Source organism: Solanum stenotomum, chromosome 3 (genome assembly GCF_019186545.1).
Source record: "Solanum stenotomum isolate F172 chromosome 3, ASM1918654v1, whole genome shotgun sequence".
Lineage (NCBI taxonomy): Eukaryota > Viridiplantae > Streptophyta > Magnoliopsida > Solanales > Solanaceae > Solanum > Solanum stenotomum.
The window spans coordinates 32,560,820-32,580,802 of record NC_064284.1 but is presented as its reverse complement, the minus strand read 5'-3'; the positions used below and the strand labels follow the sequence as shown (position 1 = coordinate 32,580,802).

The following is a 19,983-nucleotide window of genomic DNA, read 5'->3' as shown; positions in this document are numbered from 1 at the left end:
TCCAAGATAGCCTTTGGGCTAAGTTTTGAGAACTAATCTCAAATCACAGAAGAAGTATGTTTTTTAAACATAAGAGCTAGTATATTTTGGGAGTAGTATTGAGCACCGATATGGGAGAGAGTACAAACAACCCACAGCCCTTATAAACCATGTAGCCACCATGGGTAGAAAAGGGTCATATTTTTTAGATGAACCTTTTTCACAATAGACTAGTGGATCCACTTAGTAGTTCAGCTCCTATACCTCTGGTCGGGTATAATGCGCTGGCGGCGTGAGGTAGATCGTTGTATCATCACTATATCTCTTATATGATGGTTGTCAATTAGAGAAACTCCCACAGAAGTTATTGTATTCTTATATACATAGATATTTGTATTTTTACATACATTTCAGAGTTATGTTGTATCCTTGCATACACACAGAGTTGACAACATGTTTTTAAACAATTTGTTTCTTTATATTGCACTTGTTTTAAATAGCTTTATATTGAAATGAGTTCAGTCATATTGAGTTGAGTATCCAAAGTCGAATATCATATCTTTGAGTTGAGTATCTTATCCTTGAGTACTTCTGAGTTGAGTAAGTTTGAGTAGTTTTGAATATCCTTGAGTATTCCTTGAGTTGAGTAAGTTTGAGAAGAGGTAAGTATGTTCCCTTTTTTTATCAAGTTTCAAGCTTATGTTTATATTTTAGAATTCCCCTTACATGCTCGTACATTCCACGTACTGAGCCATTTGGCCTGCATCTTCTCATGATGCAGACACAAGTATTCAGGATCATCAACAGGAGCTTCGTTGATACATCTGAGAGTTTGAGTTAGCTACCGTGTGCCTCCTTGCTTCCGGAGGATTTCATTTACCCTTCAGTTTAGTCAGGATGTCGTGGGTCTTGTCCCGACTTCCATCTTTATCAGTTAGAGGCTTCATAGATAATTGGTATAATTGAGAAGTTTGTAATATTTATTTATTTTATTAAATATTTCAAAGACTTAAGTTGCCAATTTTAGGGCGAGTTGAATATATTTTATTATTCAGAGTTTTCTTTTGAGTTAAAGCTTTCTATTTAAGTTTCATGAAATTTTATTCAATTTTTTAAGCTTTGTATGCTTGAATCGGTTTTCCGCTTGTAGTCAGCCAGGATGAGGGTTCGCTTGGGGACCAGCAATGGTCTTTGAGTGTCGGCCACGTCCAGGGTGTATGGTCGAGACATATTCTTCCTCTAGCGTTTGCTATTGTAGACAAAGAATCGAAAGAGGCATGGAAATGTTTTTTAGGAATTTGAGTGCACATGTGATAAAAGATAGATAAGATATTTGTGTTATATCTGATAGGGCAAAAGGAATTTTGACTAGTTTACAGGAGTTGCGCCGATTTCAGGAGCCTCGAGTCTTCCATCGATATTGTATAAGGCATCTTAAGAGAAACTTTCAATCTCGATTTCCAAACAAGGATCTTAGTAGGCTGATGTGGAGGGCTGCTTCAGACCATAAAGTAAGAAAATTTGAATCCTTGATTTGGCAAATTAAAGAAGAAAATGAAGAAGTATATGAATATCTCATGGAAATCCCCTTGGACAAATGGATTGTTAGCCATGATGGTGGAAAAAGATGGGAGTGTTGACAACAAATCTTTCAGAGTCGTTCAATAGAGAGTTGAAAAAAGCACGAGGCTTGCCAGTCACTGCTATGGTACGACTTTCATTAGAGCAAACTATTGAACGATACACTCGTAGGTCTCAAAAAGTGCAACAACTTTTGGAACAAGATGAATTGTGGACCGAAAGGTTCAAAATGAAAAATGAGCTCCAAGTTATCTTCTTTTTCTTCCTATATCCAATCTGCAATAGGAATTTCAAACTATTAAAAATTGAAGCTAATGAAAGAAAAACCTTTCAGCCATCACCATTCTGAGATTAAAGTAATGCATCATAACAAACTCTTTTTTACCATGTTGATTAGAGTTTTAACTGGTGTAACTTCAATATTGTATTAACTATATGTTTCAGTCCCATTTATGGAGAAAATTGTACCACATCAGTCCTAACGTCCAGGATACAAAAGGCCAATAGATATAAACATAACATATAGCAGGTCAATTGTTCAACATAAAATCCATTTAAAGTCCATTCACGTACATGACCTCCAAAGGTCAATCCATTTAGAAAGAGTTTATGAAGAATTCGATACGGATGTGACAATTGAAAGACTAAGAATTATAAGCATACTTGGAACCACATGATTCATCCTTTGTCTTTTTTCTTTGTTAACACAGAAACTTTGTTATCTTTTGTTTTTTTCTTTTGGCCGTGCTGATTAAGATGATGACTCCCTAAAAAGTAAGAACAATTTTTCAATTATTCAACTAAAAAGGACCACTTATGTCAAAGAATAATGTGACGATTTTAAAGTACCAATTGCACAAAGCTTAGGAAAAATTATACATTTTTTCTTCACCAATGGTTCACCACCTTGGCTTGCACCTTGATTTGCATCCTCCAACTCATTACCATCCACTTCATTGTTAGAATCATTCAACTCATTACCTTCTACAAGCGATGAGGAAACGTTCGGGGCATTGTCAAAATGTTGAGGTTAATTACTACCAAATACATTTTCAAGTGATGAAAGACTTGGATCCCTTGATATTTGTGGAGTCTGTGGTGTCATGTATGGCACAATCTCAGTGTTTGTTGGTTCATAATTCGAGGCTGCTCGGAAATCTTATGTGGTTTGATCATCTTCACCCATTTCAATAGGCGCTCAACCTCTCTCAATAGCACGTACCTTCCTACCCGCAACACCACATTTTACTCGCCGACGAATAGGGGGATGCAAATGGTCAGACATTAGCTCATCTCTTCTATAATTGGCTTGCACATGAATCCTATCTGCCTCTTGCACATATGCCAAACAATTAGATCCTTCATCCCGCACCATTGCACGAAACCCATAAAATTCCTCCATTGATGGGTTATCACCAAGTGATATTGCTTAATTAACCATCAAATGAATATGACGTGCCTGTCCAAAATAAATTAATTCTATGAGGGAATCGGATACTGAAAAGATTAAGAAACATGGAGGCCAAGATTAATGAGGGTATCAAATTTTTAACATGTTGAGTCAATTTTCATAAAAAATGTGGCAGACCAGGAAATTAGGACACCATGGAGAGAATGAAATCATATCCACAAATCACAAATATAAAGTACAAGTAGAACAGATGAGGAAAACTTTGATACATATGCTAACTGGATAAATCAGATCCACAAATCCACAAATATGAAGTACAAACTTTGATAGAATGCTAATGAACCAGATTCTACTAATTCAATATGCTAACTGGACAAGTTAGAGTAAAGAAAAATTAAGTTATCAAACTTACCATTGTTTCGTATGCCGTCGCATTAGGCACGTAACCTTGTTGTTGTTGAGGACTCAAAATAGGATTATCAATGATAAAACGAGTAATACGTCTAATATTTGGCCAATCCACTACGGACCTCTGTGGCTTATACCCAACTATCGGATTACCTTTCATGGGTAAGCCATACAATATCTTCACGTCCTGTAAGGTGATCGTAGCCTCATCCGTCCTAAAGTGGAGTGATCGTAGCCTCACCCGTCCTAAAGTGGAATGTATGAGTCTCAGGACGCCATCTTTCAACTAGTGCAGTGATTAAACTACGATCTATAACAGGCCTATGAGATCTATAAACACCATATAATCTGGATAATTTAATCACATCTAGGACTCATGGATGGATGGGATGTTCATTTACTAGGTCCCAAAACTTCCCATCACATTTCCTTGTGTTCAAAATCATATTATCATTTCCTATCAATATATCTCGTGACCTATGAGTGAGTTGTTCAGTTAATACATAAGAATCAAGTGGACCGGGATCCAATTGGTATGTATTATTAGCAGCTATAAAAGAAATACCTATACAGAAGTAATTATTTTTAAAATAATGAACCAAACTAACAAAGCAAATCAAACTCAAGTACAACATAACTTAGAAAATTTCCTCAAATGCTTTACCATGAACATTTTCAATCATATCAATTAAAATATAAGCTTTTCTATAAGAGTCGCAACTGTTGAGGAAATTGAATATCATCACTCAAATAGTTTCAAGTACATATAATTTCTTATTCTCATAAAAAGGGGAAAAAATTGTCACGCCCCAAGCCTACACCCTGGACGTGGCCGACACTCGAAGACCATTGCTGGCCCCCAAGCGAACCCTTGGCCTGGCTTTCTTAACTCAACATAATAACTCAATGCAATGAAAGGTCATAAAGCAACCTAACTGATGCATAACATGCTAAAAGGCAACTCGAGTCTCAAAATAGAATATTTACATATATACATAGATGAGAGACTCAAAACTAACTAACTGACTGTCAATGAAGCCTCTAAAATATTGAGATGGATGTTGGGACAGACCCCGCAACATCCTGATAAAAACAAAACTAAGAGAACAAAATAATCGAGTCCTCCGGAATGCAAAGAGGCTCACCACTGACTCTGGAGTGCTCAGCTGGATCAACGGCGTGCTGGATGTTGATCCTGGGTACCTGCGTCTCCATCGTCATAAGATGCAGGCCAACTAGCATCAGTACATTGAATGTACGAGTATGCGAGCTGGAAAACTAAGCAACATAGGCTAGAAGGAAATCTGAAAGAAACTGAATAGCTTACCTGGCTCAACTCAACTCAACCTGACTGACTCCTTTCAAATATAAGGCAATTTAAAACAAGTGCGATATAAAGAAAGGTTGTTTAAAACATACTATAAACTCTGTGTGTATATAAAGATACAATAAGCCTGAGATGTATATAGAAATACAAATGAACTAATGTATATAAAAATACAATAATTTCTATGGGAGTTTTTCTAACCGACAACTATCACATAAGAGCTATAGTGATTATACAGCGATTGACCTCACGCTGCCAGAGCATCCTATACCCGACCAAAGGTATAGGATCTGAACTGCCTAATGGATCCACTAGTCTAATTTGAAAAGGATTCATCTAAAAAGTATGAACCTCTTCTACTCATGATGGCTACATGGTTCTGTGGGGGCTGTGGGTTCTTTGAACGCTCCCCCAACTCGGTGCTCAATACTACTCCCAAAAATGTACTGGCTCTTATGTTTTTAAAACATTTTCTTCCTGCTGATTTGAGATTATTACTCAAAACTTAGCTCAAAGGATATCTTGGAAATCTCAGTTTCCTCTCTTGCTTCATTTAGAAAGCGATAACTCTTCTTCTGGAAAACTAGCCCGAAGGCTCTTTGGAAATCTCAATTTCCAATCTTGTTTAAATGTGAAACCATTTCTTTAAAACTCCTTTGGAATACTTAGTTCCCTAATAACTTTTGAGAAATGAACTCAACTTTATACTCTTGACTTAACTTGAAACTAGATACTCTTTACTTAACTTGAAACTCGATCCTTAAAATGAAGTTAAAACGTTCAATAAAGACTCTTGAACAACTTTAAAGACTTGCTTGGACTTACTTCTTAACTTCTAAGATTGACTCTAACTTCACTTGACTTTGATCCAAACTTTCTTCAAATTGGATTATGAATTCAAGGGTAATGATCTTATGTTTATGGATGAGTTCGGGAGGTTTAAATGTACCTTAGAGTGTTGAAAACAACTATAAAACATTGGTACATTACCAAGGAACATGCATGAAAAAAAGTAGGGAATGAATGGGAAAGGTTGGCGTCCTTGGCGCTCTGAGAGGCGCGGGGCGCCAGACCACAAAACTCAGAAGGCCTGCTGGGCGCCCTGCTAGGCGCGCCGCCCCAAGGGCTGGGCTTCAGAGCCCCTTTTGGGGCGCGCTAGCTGGCGCGACGCCCCAACCCTTTTCCCCAAAAATTCGACTTTTCTCCTTCATTTTTCCAACTCTAAACCTCCTTAACTTCAATGGTTCCAGCCCCAAACACTTAGAATCATAAAACCCCTCAACATACAATAGATTTAACCCGAAAAACACAACCGGAAACATGTCCCGAATCAACAAGAACTTCAACACAATCACAAGACTTCAACAACCACAACAACAAGGCTTCAACAAACACAACCAAATCTTTTCTTGGAAATAAAACGAGTTTGGCGTGTGGGGGAAAGAACCAACCCAACACTATGATCTCACATACCTTACTAGGGATCACCCCTGACAAAATCCACGACGATCTCTACGAAGTTTGCTTCTTCTTCTCCTTTCTCCTCTTCTCTCCTTTTCTATCAAGAACCCTAACTCTCACTTTAAAAAGGAAAAACTGATTTAAAATCAGTCTAAAACCTTAATATATATCCAAAAGAAAAGGCTAGGGAAAAGACCAAAATACCCTTACAAAATCGGGTTAACTGCCAATAGCCCAACTTCCAAAGGGCATAACTCCCTCATACGAACTCGGAATTGGGAAAACTTGGCGGCGTTGGAAAGACCATTCGACGAACTTTGCAAACATAACTGGAACTACACCTAACTCATCCTGAGCTAGGAGTTATAACTATTCAAAGTTGGCCAAAAAACTCACTTTTTCCCATACTTGACCAAATTTTCCAGATTTTTAATTCCTTCCAAAAATGACTATTTCCAACTCTAAGCCTCTTCATAGTTATTTCAAATTGTCGGATGTTACAAAAACAAAAACAAAAATGTCATTTTTTAACAAAAAGAAAAAACAATAAATTCATCAACTATAAGATAAACTATATCAGTGTATGACAAAATTACCTCAATCACAAAAACCTTCTTCTTTTTCAAAGTTTTTTGACCGTTTTTTAAGCAAATCTGCAGACGTCCTTCAAATTTTCGAAAGTTTCACCTCCAATCTCTTGTAGTGTGTCTAATCTTCAGTAGTCGAACAAAACTCTCAAATCTCTTGTATAGAACAAAAGGGTTTCAAATTGAGTAAAGATTAAGCGTCAATTCTGTAAGAGTAAGAAGATGGGTTTTTGTTTATCGCCATAATTGCAACCTGAAGGTGGGTTAGGAGAAAGAAGAGGGTTTTTTGGGTCTTCCGTGAATCTCCCCATTTTTTCTTCCGCAATTAGTACAACTAAATTGGGGGTTTTTGTTCTAGTATAGGATTAAAAGATATATGCTTAAAACGTTATTCCCAATAACGTATTAGAGTTAAAACGTGATTCCCTGTTACGTATTATTATTTAACGCCGTTAGTAGTCCGTCCCTTTTCTCATTAAATTTTTTAAAATAAAATAAAGCATAAAACGTTACTGTGGACTACATTTATATTAGTTTCATAAAAAAATTTAAAAACATACTAATTTGGTGAATTGATTTAAACAATGGCTTATTTTGGTCAAAAAATCCGAGCTCCAACCCTATCCATATACCAAAATGAAGTGGGTTTGTGATGTCTCCTCTAATTTTTCTCGTACGTCCTTAACTTTGTTTCTTTTAAGTACTCTTCTCTCATCATGGATTTAACAAAGATCTAATAAAGTTCATATATAGCACTTGACCTCTCCTTGTTCGCTCTTCATGAATATCGTGTAGAGAATTCTTCGACAGTAGATGAAAATTGCACAATTATTTCCGTGTTCCATAATCATAAAGCAAATATCCTTAAAAATTATTGAAAATCACGGAAATCTCATAGCTTGAGGCATGCCTATGACACCGTCCTTAAGGATATTTCATCAGTTAAGGTGTATCCCTCAGGATTCAACAAGCTCTTCTAGTACTAAAACTAGGAGCTAGAATCTAACAAAAAATATATTTTACTTAAGAAAACCCAGCAAATAAAATAAGGAAGAAATTTTTTTTCCAATGTATTCACCCTTACACTACCTTTTTACACACAAAAATGCTATATATAGATATATAGATATATGGTAAAGAGCATACCATCAGCCGTGCATATAATGCACATTTAAGACCAAATAATTGCCATAAAGGCTATATATTATTACCAAATATTCATGGACCTCTTGTAAGACCCAAATAAATATTAGTGGATTAATGCCATAAAGGCAATCAACAACTACCATAATAGGAAAACAAATGGTTGGCTGCAAGATTAAAAACTTTAATTTAATATTAATAAGCTAAGTTATTAAGGTAATAATATGTAGTAAATAATTTCAAATATTGTTTTTATACTTTTTAAGATAGTAAGATATTTTATCAACAGTTTATTCATTTCTTGAAGTTAAGCATTATAGATTTATAAACCACACTAAAGATGATACTTTACGTACCCAAATCCGAATTTTAAAAAGATCAAGAACACAAAAACTAAAAAATAATTTTGTTTTCCGAGGACATAATCCTGCAAGTGTAGGGACACATGTACCCTTCACTTCTAATGAATTGGCTTCAGCAAACCTATCCACTATGTAACCAAGTTAAGGACAACTTGAAAGTAGAACAGTAGCAAAAGAGCATGTTCAAAATTGGCAACTCAGTATGTCCTTTATAATAAGTGTTCTAACGTGACAGCCGCAACTCAATATGTATTTCTAAAGTCTTACGGTTCTCACTGATGAAAAAGAACCATGAAATAGTTAAGTACTTATGGAAGTATGGTGGTAGATAAATGATTTATGATGATACAACAGCTTCAGAAGTACGTTTGGAAAAAGCCAAAGTTACAGTTTTATTTAGATTTATTTTATAGTTTGGCTGGCGCAATGTTGTGAAAGACGATTGCCTCATTGCCAATAGTGAGAACCTGAGGCGACCCTTCATCGCCTTTTAGCTTTGTGGAGAGCCGATCTTCAAAAGGTGATGCCATGGCGAGAAAGGCGTCGCCTTTTGTGTTTTCTTTTTTTAAAAAAAGTGACCAATTTAAGGTTTTAAAAGTTAAAAGGTAATTTTAGGTTTTCAACTAGACTCCTTGGGAGACCAGCTAGAATTTTTTCGGCGACTCCAAAGTCCAACCAATACGTTGTTCTTTCTTCTTCCTTTATTTCTTTTTCATTCTTCTTCTTCAGACTTGAAGGTCACTTCTACCCTTATTTTTTTTCACTGTTTTGATTTTTGTTCTATTTTTTTTCTCGTTCAAGTTCTACGTAGATAGTATCTATTTTCAGTTTTTGGATTGAAATATTTGCTTATTTGTTTTTGTTATTGAGATTTTGATTATTTGATTATGCAATTAAATATTTTAACTTTTTGGTATTAATTGGGCTGTACTTCAAAAAGGCGAACAACGATCTTGTGGTGAGGCAGACCCTTGTCACCTTTTATCGCCTTTCGCCATCTAAAGTGCTGGGCTGACGGGAAGTTTTTGAAGCTATGGAAAATAGTCTATTATTCAGTCATTTACTTATTTGAATTCAAAATATGGTCAAATTCTTCATGACTTGTTGGTAAAGAAGCTTTTTGGAAATAACTTAATCTTACTTTCAAATCAAATGCCTAATAGTAACAAGTACTTTATAAATGTCTTGTAGTATCTTATTATGAGAGACAAAGAATAAATGTGTGCAAAATAAACATAATAACGTAATACTTTAGCAACATTTTAAGTAAGACATATTAAATACGAAATGAAGCAACGGCTAGCGATCAATATATTAGTCATGAAAGATAGGGGATATTTCATCACATTAATTATCTTGAGTTTATCTACAATGAAAATGATCACGTGGCATGGAAATTCAGTGACCATTTTTGAATAAAATTTGAAGGCCAGAAGTGTTGTTGGATCTTAATATTGATATGATTTGTGGATCCAGTCAATGTTTTGGCATTGAATTCTTGAATATCAGAACATGGAGAATAGTGATTGAGCCTGAAAATAAGATTTTACTCTTAAAGTGTAAGTGTAATCATGTCCAAATAAGTTTCATATCTTGTCTAGATCCTATCTCGTGTTACCCCTGACAAGGCGTATGTCCTGTCCAATTAACCTTTAGCTCTCACAATCCTCACATTGTAAGGGAGGTTTGAGAGAGACATTGTGTTTTAGTTCTTCTCAATTCACTCATCATGCCATCAAAATCATTCAATTACTTCTAAACACTTCTCCACATTCATATCAATATCTACACAAACATAATTCATAAAAAGTCATAATTTTCCTCATATTTATTGTCACGTAAATATGTATTTAAGCCTAGAAAGTATATTGATTACTCAGAAATTTAATGAGATTTGAAATGTTGGTAACTTCAATAGAAATTGTTGAGATTAATGATCTTTTCTACTGTTGATCTATCTTGATAAACATGGATTGGTTAATACCCTTCCCTCTTTTCTTCTCGATTTGTTGTGTTTTTAGTAGGAGACTCTTTATGTCGATCTCTTGGTCATTTATCTTAGAAATGAGGTACTAATTAAGTGCTTTAGGTTAGACTGATCAAAGAATAGTTATTAAGTTACTCTATAGTGGCCATAGATTCCTTCTTTTACTGCTTGAGCTAATTAAGTATTCGAGGATGATGAGAAAGTTTGGCCTTAGAAAGGAAAGATGAACAACCAGTTTAAAGTCCACACTTCTTCTTAACTTTGTGATCTTATTATATATAGTATCTTTTTTTTGTTTAATAGAGCTTATCAGATTTTCTCTCCATCTTACTAATATTATTCTAAAGAGTAAAATATTGTGGATACTAAACAAGCGCCTAATTAAGCTATATCTCCAAGAATTTTTGTTTCTAAATATGGTAATTTTTTTTTCCTTATCAAAAAAATTAGCACTTGTGGAATTTGAAGTTGGAGGCAAATTTGAAAGAGTATAATATCTTCAACATTAAACTATTGGAGTAGATTGCAGTTACTAACTAAAGCAAAAACATGGTGGTGGAAATGGATGCTTAAGAGGCTGAAGTCACCATTCAGAGAAGTGGCTAAATATGTGTCAGCTATAGCGAGTGCGTGAACCAACATTATTTAGATTCGAATGGATGACACCTAAAATTCTTATAAAAATTTATCATGAACAAGAGATTATAGAACACCTCATATATGTGAAATACAATTTCAGCCTGCATTTTTTGATAGTTCGAAAAGAAAGAAACGTGATGTTTCAAAATTGAAGAACGTTCAGTCCAAAAACTTGAACACAAATATTTGTGATTGCTTTAAATGTAGGCAAAAATGATGATGAGTGCAGCTATGTTAGTATCCATGTTTGGTGTTGCAGGTTACTTTCTCAACGTGCCTTGTAAGTACTTTATAATTACTAAAACTTGGTAATTAATGACATGTTTTTACCATTAACAATAGGTATATTTCTTAACTAAATTTTTAGTGGTAGGGATATTTTTTTTTTATCAAACTAGTGATGCTAAGATCATTTTTAAGTCAAACTATTATCTAAGGATTTTTTTAAAATTTAATTTCACATGATTTAAGGACATTTTGACCTTTTTTCAAAATAAGAAACAAAAAGAAAAAACGTGAAAGTAAGATATCAATCTTTTCGATTTGTTTTGAAGGTTATCAACTCATAAACATGTCAAATCTTTAAAAAATAATTAAAATATTAATTAATCAATTATCAATTTAATAACTATTAAAATTTCTCATGGATTTTCCCCCTCACCTACACCCGCCCTTAAAAATCAATTACAAACAATGTAGCAAACAAAATCTAATAAGACATTCCTAAAATCATTAAATAATTTGCATTTAGAAGTCAAATTCGATTAAATTAAATGTAATCTACCCATTTAGAATTATTAATTAATCGTACACAATGTTAAAGAAGTTAATTAAAAATAACAAACATACAATTCTTTTTTCTTCACAAATTCGCAAACCTTATTTATAATTCCCACAACCTTTTTCTTCTTCTTTCGAAAATTTGTCAGAGTGAAGAAAAACAGCAGAAGTGAAGATGGGGGTTGATTATTACAAAGTATTGGGTGTTGATAAGAACGCTACAGATGATGATTTGAAGAAGGCTTATAGAAAACTTGCCATGAAATGGCACCCTGATAACAACCCACAAAGCAAGAAAGATGCTGAAGCTAAGTTCAAACACATCTCTGAGGCTTATGATGTATGCTTTCTTTGCTCAAAGTTTCAATCTTTTTTTTTTCCTTTATACTCTAATAGGTTCTAAATTTGAGCTTTTAGAACGTCTAGTGTTTATAATTTTGCAAAAAGAATGATGGGTTTATAGGATGATTATCAATTCATTAATTTTCTGAGTGTTTTGTATCGTTTCATTAACCAATCACTTGTTCCAATTCACCAAGGAAAAAGTCTCATTCTTTTAGATCCCAATTAATCTTTCATAATTTAGAAGTTTTGTGGAAGTTCAAATCGAATTAAGGGTTTGTTGGTTTTTAATTTGGTGTACATTCAATGTGTTCGGATTGTGTAACTATCAATATTACTGAAGGAAAACACTTGTATTACAATCTTTTATAGTTGAAAGAAAGTTTGAAAGATCACTAGTGAACAAGAAGCAGTTTTGCCCCAACTAGGTTAGAGCTCGAATCCAGAGGCAAAACCCGGATATGAAGTTTATTGTTCGGGATTCTAATCTTATCTTTTTAAATTACTGGGCTCTAAATTTATATAATCGTTTCCATAATCAATGGATCTTTTAAAATAAATTCAAGCTTTTGGCCGAACCTGTAATCGGCAGTCTAGCTCTGCCTCTGCTTGAAACATTATAGTGAAACAGAAACAAGGATTGATGTTTTTCTTTTGCAGCAAGCATCTAAACTGGGGAATCTGATTCCAATGATTTAGCTTTACAGATTCTTTTTTATTGGTGTTATTAGATATTATATGATTTGAATGTTAAATAGATGACTAATATTTTTCTGCATTAAATTTACTAGGTGCTTAGCGACTCCCAGAAAAAAGCTGTGTATGACCAGTATGGTGAAGAAGGGCTGAAGGGTGGGGTACCACCACCTGGAGCTGGTGGCCCTGGTGCCGGTTCAACCTACTTTTCTACTGGGGAGGATATGCTCCGTAAGCCGGAGAAGAAATCCAAGAAAAGCAATAAGAATGCTGCCACCGGTGGTCTTGGGGGAGAGAGTGATGTGTGTGAGGTTAAGAGAAAGAAAAAAAGAGAAGGTGGAAAAAATTCTGGAAAACCCAACAAAGTCAGTGATGAAGATGTTGAGAAAGAGAAAAAGAATAAGCTGAAGAAAAGCTGCTTGAATGAGCCTTTTGACACCAAAACTAGTGCTCCTGCAAGTGCAACTGAAATGCGGGACAGTGACAAGGTAGTTGAGACCCTTGGTGAGGTCTCTGGTGGAGATGTTGTGGACGAGATTAGAAGGAAGAAGAAATCCAAGAAAAACATTAAGACTACCAATGGTGTAGAAATGACAAACACTGATATTAAAGCTAAGAGTGATGACTCTGACATCAAGAGAAAGAAAGAAAGAAAACATGGAAAACATTCTAGGAAGTTTAGTGAAGACAGCGACGAGGTTGCTTCGAGAACTGTTGAAGGGAATAAAAGTAGGAAGTTGAAGAAAAGCTGCGGGAATGAGCTGGAGAAAATGCATGATACTGAGGATATGCAGGAAGATGTTGCTGAAGTCAATGAAGGTGATATTTCTTCACCTATAGAGATGGAAGAAAAAAACAAAACAGACAAAGGTAATATCAAAAAGAGAAAAAGGGTAAAATTAGGACACAACTCTGAAGATCCTACACACGAGAAGAGTGAAAAGAGAGTGAGCTTTTCTGGTCAGGTTCAGATTTTCCCTTCATTGAATGATCCAAGTGATGAGAATCATGAGATCGAGGAAGAAAATTTACTGCATGGTAAACGATTCTCAAAGCTAGAAGATGAAGTTGTCAAAGAGGCTGTTCATAAATACATTGAGATACATAACTTAGGCGAAGAAGGGCTGAAAAAGGTTTTAAATTCTAGATCTTATCCTGAAATTAAGGGTTGCTGGAAAGAAATAGGGAGAGCTATACCATACAGACCTTCTACTGCAGTTTACTCTCGTGGGCAGATCCTGTTTCGAAGAAGTGAATCACGTAAATGGACTGAAGAGGAGTATGAGATGGTGCTGAAGTTCCAGAAAGAGCATGGGAACAAATGGAGGGACTTAGCTGATGAACTTCGAAAACATCGGTGGCATGTGAAGGATACATGGCGAAGGCTAAAACATCAGAATAAAGGACAATGGACTCAGGAGGAGTACCAGAATTTGTTTGATTTAGTAAACACCGATCTGAGACTGAAGCTTTCTGAAGAGAAGAAATCTAAGCATGGGATGCTACGGGATAATATTGCATGGGGTGCAATAAGTGAATGCTTGTCCACGAGAATTGGTGCAAACTGCTGCTCAAAATGGTATGATCAATTAACATCACCCATGGTGGCCAAAGGTGAATGGGCGGATTCTGACGACTATCGCCTAGTTGATGCACTTTTTGAGCTCGACGCAAGCTGCATCGAAGATGTGGACTGGGACAATCTTCTTGACCACAGGGCTGGAGAGATATGTCGAAAGAGATGGAACCAAATGGTTCTTCACATAGGTCAACTTGGAAACAAGTCATTTCCTGATCAAGTAGAAGTTCTAGCTAAGAGATACCGTCCGGATTTGGTCCAAGTAAGAGAGGCTTGGGACAGTAAACCAGTCGTTCCATGACATGCCCATCACTCAGCAGTGATGTGTCTGAAGAGTTATTTCACAGCAACACATGCTATTGGCAATACCCCCTCTCCATTTAGTAATTATTAAAAGATTTTGTATAACATTTAGTAGACATAATTCGGAAGAGGTCCAGCACTGTGTGGTGGAAAGGAAATGGAAAGATTTTCACAGATTGATATTGGAAAGTTGTCTGTACTCTGTAGGGCAAGAGATCAATCAACTCCAGCTGCAACTTGAAACTGAAAATTTTGACAATGTGTTCTAATCATGGCTTTTATGTTTCTATCACAATTTTATTATTTGTAACGTATCTTTATTTTTCCCATATGCATGTGTTCAGTACTTCAGGCAACCTTGAAACATCATGATGCTATTAAAATCACTCAGGACACTTGACACCAGAAGCTCCAGCTGCTATACTGGGTTAGAGACTATAGCTAGCGATTATTGATTGTAGTTAACTAAAAGTTTGGTTTTGCTTACTGAATCTGCATAATTAGTACATTAACTGTTTCCCAGCAGTTTCTATTTTTCCATATTATTATTTGTCGCTAAGTTACCCTTATCTCAAAAAAAATATATTATTATTTGTTGCTACACTTGTTTTATGCTTTGCTATTTTGTCGTCTCTTTTTCTGACTTTCGTACATCAGTTACTTTTCTTTTGAGCCAAGGGTCTATCGGAAACATCTTTACAAGGTAGAGGTAAGGTATGTACATACTACCCTTCCTAAATTCCACCTGTGTGATTAAACTGAGTAGTGTTGTTTTTGTATTCGCATGGTAAAAAGATTGTGACATGAATGGTGAATGATTAGAACAAATTAAAATCTGACTTATGGAGTTACAGCACAGTTGGTTCCACAACAAGAAGCACATATACATTTTTGATCTTAATATTCTGCATTTGGAGCAACATTTTGCAATATTTTTACATTCTGACAAAATCTCAGCATAAACTGTAATCTTAAAAAGTATATTAGGGTAGGGGTGGGGGTGGAGGGAGGCGTAAATTTTTAAGATTACAGATTATGCTGAGATTTTGTTCACAATGTAAAAAAGTATATACAAACTTAATTGTTTTAAGTTATTGGATTCTAAATTAATAATTTGTATATATCAATGAATTTCTTACTACAAATTCAGAATTTGAACTAAAATTACTTAGTTCGACTGAATCTATAATCAATACACTCGCTAGTTTGGGGTAGGGGTGGGGGTGGAGGGAGGCCAAAGAATAGAGCTAAAAGTCAATGAGTGATGAGGAATACATTGCATTGTGGCACCACCACCACTAACTAGAGTGTCACTTGTCATGATATATATATCTCTATAAATAGAAAAATCTGCCTAGCCAGATTTTCTTGTCCACCTCAAGCAGTAACAACCTTTCCTCATCAGCACACCATGCTTGATTACGACGAGTTCAGAATTTAAATTTCTAATCTACCAGAAAATTAAAGCACAGAACGATGTCATCAACTTCACCACTTCTACTATGGTGCTGCTTGTGTTTGTGTCTGGCTACGACGATGACGATGACATATGCTTGTCTGCAGCGACGAAATCTCTTGGGCAATGGCCTTGGTAGAACTCCGCAAATGGGGTAAGATTTTGTTTTCAAGTTATAATAGACTGACTGTCGGTGCACAAAACTTATTACTATTTATTTGTGTAAGACATTGTTGATAGTCTGAATATGATGTGTTAGTAAGACATGGTCGTTTGTTGGATCTATAAGAATAGTGTTAAATATGCTTGTATTAGTTATGCTGATGAATGCCGGAGCTACCACCGTCTTCTTCCACAATAGCAGCGATCAGAGCAGGAAGAGATGGAGGCAGCAGCAGCGGTTGTATGGTTGGTTCATGAAGTGCCATTGATTATGTCATTCCCTGGCTGGTTAGCATTTTCAATTTGGACGGTTATGTATTACTAACTCTTTGTAGTTTTTGGTTCTGAAATTTGTGCATACATCTTCATCCATAATCAAGTCCCCAATGCTCTGCATCCATACGTCTCTTCTCCTCTCAGTCTTTTCAGTTTCTCTCAATTTAACAATAAAGCCCTAATTTAGACATCGAAAGCTTAGAAGATGAGTCACTAGACTTGTGAGTTCTTGTTCAATTGTGTATTTTTTTCAACTTTGAATTATTCTTGAAAGTTTTGATATTTCTATTCTAATTATATTTTTTTCCAGAAAAATTCCAAAAGGAATTTATCTTCGTGGATTTTGGAGCAAAAGAAGGCTTCAATCACTCGTCACCCTACATCCTGCACCATGGAGAAGCTTCAGCTCTTCCCTAGGTTTCCGTAAATCTCGAGTTTTTAGAATTTCGATGTGTATAATCTGATTGAATAAGGTTTACATTGAGGATAACTTGCTAGTAATTGATTTTTGGTTGGTTAGATTAGGATAACTTGCTAGTAATTGATTTTTGGTTGGTTAGATTAACTTCTTAATTGATTTGTTAGTTGTTAATGAATTACCAACTGTATATCTGAGAGATATAGTATTAGTTTCTATGTTTTAAGATGGTGATGTTGGAGAATTATTATGCTTGTAATTGTAAAAGAAAGAAAGAACAGTGGAACATCTTTACAGGATTGTATGCTAAGGAAAAACTTCATTCTCTTCGAGTTTTAGCTATAGACACCTAATGAGAACTAAGACTACTATAAAATTGTGTCGTAGGTTTGCAAAAACTTTTGAATTTTGTGGTCTTAAACTAAAGACTACTGAATGTACAATAACAATTGTAGAATCATTGTGTTTGTTGTTAGCTTATTTTGTTGTTTGATTGCAGTCTTCCTTTTCTTACATGATCACATTGTTGAATATAGAAATAAACTCAATGGTTTCTTGGGTATACTGCCCGTTACTACATTAGTTTCAATAATCAGATGGCAAGTCCATGTTTGCATCTTTAAATTCATAAGGTGGCTTTCATTGGGTGAATTGATTTTGTATATTGGTGTTATCTCTAGATTATTTGTTTATATAATCTCTTAACTCTACTCTTTAATAGCTGCAATATTTTTGGTGATGATAATACCCAACTATTGAATCACTTCAATGAATAGTGGTGGGACTGGAAGACACGGCGGTAACTGTCATCTGGAGGAACTTCCTAACATAGGATCATCCCAAGAGTTACTGAAGACATCATTTGAATATAACACTGTGAACAATGTGCTGTTGGTGAAACAAAACAAATCAGAAGCATGGAATTTGAATTTGTTGAAAGTAACAGGGATGACAGTCCAGAGAAGAGACGGTCACTCGTCTTTGTATTACTTATGCCCAAGGTTGGATCAGCTCCTCTCCACCACCAAGACTGCAACCACTGGTGTCCCTGATTGATGGAACGTGCTTCTATGTGCCACCTTCCTCAAACGGGAGTTAGCTCATGCAAATTTTTCAAAACAAACTTCTTGATCGTCCGTATTCATGTCTTGCAGCATGAGAAGTGAACAAGCATTATCTAGTAGATTTCACTAGTAAGAATTCATTTTCATGGAGAGATAGTATCTGACAAATAGTAGTTTAAAGAAATTTCATCATCTTTAAAATGTGTTTCTATTTCTGCTCAACGTTTTATTTGGTTAACGTTATGTCTTAATTGTTTTGGTAGGTTGAAGTTTTTGATTCTCATTGAAAGATGTATGACACATGAAATACAAGTTGTTCAGTGACTACGTCTGTAGAGTACTGCTGATTTTGGAGCTCGAGTTGCTGATTTTGGAGACGGTTGATGTCAGTGCCAAGGAAAACAAGTCTATGCCTGTCATTGCAGGGTCTTGTAGTTACATTGCTCTAGGTTAGTGTATTAACTTTTTCACTTTCAGTTTTCACTTATCTCAAATCAGTCATTGTTTCTGACTACCAACCCTTTATTGGAGAACAGTCTACACACACTAAAGGGAATGACAAGATGCCTGTGAGGTTGGTGATGAAGGTGGATTCAGTCTAAATGTCCACAGTAACAGGGAAGGGCTTAGTTACATTGGCAAGGTTGCTTTCTTTTTGACCTTGCAGTTCTGTTACATTGTTTTATTTTTGGAAGTGATGGCTTTCTCATTGAAAAATTGGTGCAGATTGAAATTGGCATGAATGTAGAAACATCTGAGTTCTTGATCTCAGTTTCAAGATTGAAATTGGCATGGTGATGCCAAGATAAGCAACAGATAGCGGCAATTGATAAGTAGAGAGTTACGATCTCTTGTTTGTTGCCTTTTAGGTAATTATTTTCCTTGTTTATTTGTTGTATTACTTTATGTGAGTTGTGACAAGAATTTTATGAATTCGATACTATTGTGGATTGTGACATACACCGAATTTGATACTGCTGTGTATTTTGTGCTTGGTGGACTGCAAATAGCAATGGTTATGTGTAAATTTAGGTATCATTGTAGATTCCAGAAGTGAATCATGTATCATTGTAGATTGCAGTTCTTGGTTGTTGTTTTCTTTAATGCCTTACCAGATTAATGGCACAAGTATTCTCATTGTTCTTCCCCTGTTTAGCCTTTTCTTTTCTAATATAGTAATGCTTATCTCAAGCCCTCATAATGTCGGAATAGTAGGGTAATATGGCTATTTCTGAGATGTTGAACCCTTTCTAGTTTTTCAATTAATTGTTGCAGAAAGTAAAAGAGGAAAGGAGTCCAATTTCCCATTTACTTCTAATGGAAGGACAAGAAAAGGAAAAATAAGAATTCCTAGACAAGTACTTGCTTTTCTGTTGCCATTTCCAATTAGAAAAGAACTTTATACTATTGTAGTTTATTTTGCTTTTGTTCAATTATCTGTGACCTTAATGCTGATGGAAATTTCCTATATTTGTGGAGATGCTTTTTTTTTTTTGGTAACCACTAAAAATAGTGGATATTTTATTTATAAAATAATAAATGCTCCTGACACCAAAGGTTCAGGAAGCCAAAACATCATCCCAACAACAAATAAGTAAAAAGAAAAAACAGCCATTGATAAGGAAATAAAAATTAGAAACTTGTAGCTGCTATGGTCCGAAGACCATCGAGCTTGCAAGGATTTTGCTTCTTCTCGCGGTGGAGATGGTGGCTCGCCAGCAAATGACCCAGCAATTTATCTACACTACAGAATCAGATTTTGTCCTTCTCTTTGCTAAGTTTCAGGTATCTTCAAACCTCAGATCTTCTTGAAATCTTCACTCGATATAAAAGTATGAATGAATCTATAGACGGAGCTCATTGATTTTCGTTTATAACTAGTGTTTTCCCCATCTTTTCTGTGAGTAAGAAGCCACGAATGTTCTTATTTTTTTCCTCTGTTGTATGTTGTCTGCTATCTATGTTGTAATCTTTGTGGCAGACTCGTTGATTTCTCCTCTATCTTGTTTTCTTCCCTTTGAG

The 19,983-nt window shown here is 35.3% G+C and overlaps 1 protein-coding gene, 1 long non-coding RNA gene and 1 pseudogene across 2 annotated transcripts; 2 read left to right on the top strand and 1 right to left on the bottom strand.

Moving 5' to 3' along the window:
- Positions 1-2,238: 2,238 nt before the first annotated feature.
- On the bottom strand, positions 2,239-2,958 carry LOC125859511 (uncharacterized; annotated as a pseudogene).
- An 8,848-nt stretch (positions 2,959-11,806) lies between these two features.
- LOC125859501 (J protein JJJ1-like) lies at positions 11,807-15,001 on the top strand. The gene is made up of 2 exons (XM_049539271.1): positions 11,807-12,005; positions 12,799-15,001. The coding sequence occupies exons 1-2, from the start codon at positions 11,841-11,843 to the stop codon at positions 14,581-14,583; spliced, it is 1,950 nt and encodes a 649-aa protein (XP_049395228.1). The 5' UTR covers positions 11,807-11,840; the 3' UTR covers positions 14,584-15,001.
- Positions 15,002-17,008: 2,007 nt separating this feature from the next.
- On the top strand, positions 17,009-18,966 carry LOC125859515 (uncharacterized). The gene is made up of 3 exons (XR_007445779.1): positions 17,009-18,410; positions 18,498-18,604; positions 18,688-18,966. It is a non-coding gene; the product is annotated as an uncharacterized LOC125859515 (long non-coding RNA).
- Positions 18,967-19,983: the final 1,017 nt, after the last annotated feature.

What these genes read in the sequence shown, in the direction of transcription:
- LOC125859501 (XM_049539271.1), top strand. Translation starts at nt 11,841, where the DNA reads ATGGGGGTTGATTATTACAAAGTATTGGGTGTTGATAAGAACGCTACA. An exon ending in ACATCTCTGAGGCTTATGAT is followed by an intron (nt 12,006 to 12,798) that starts GTATGCTTTCTT and finishes TAAATTTACTAG; the next exon opens with GTGCTTAGCGACTCCCAGAA.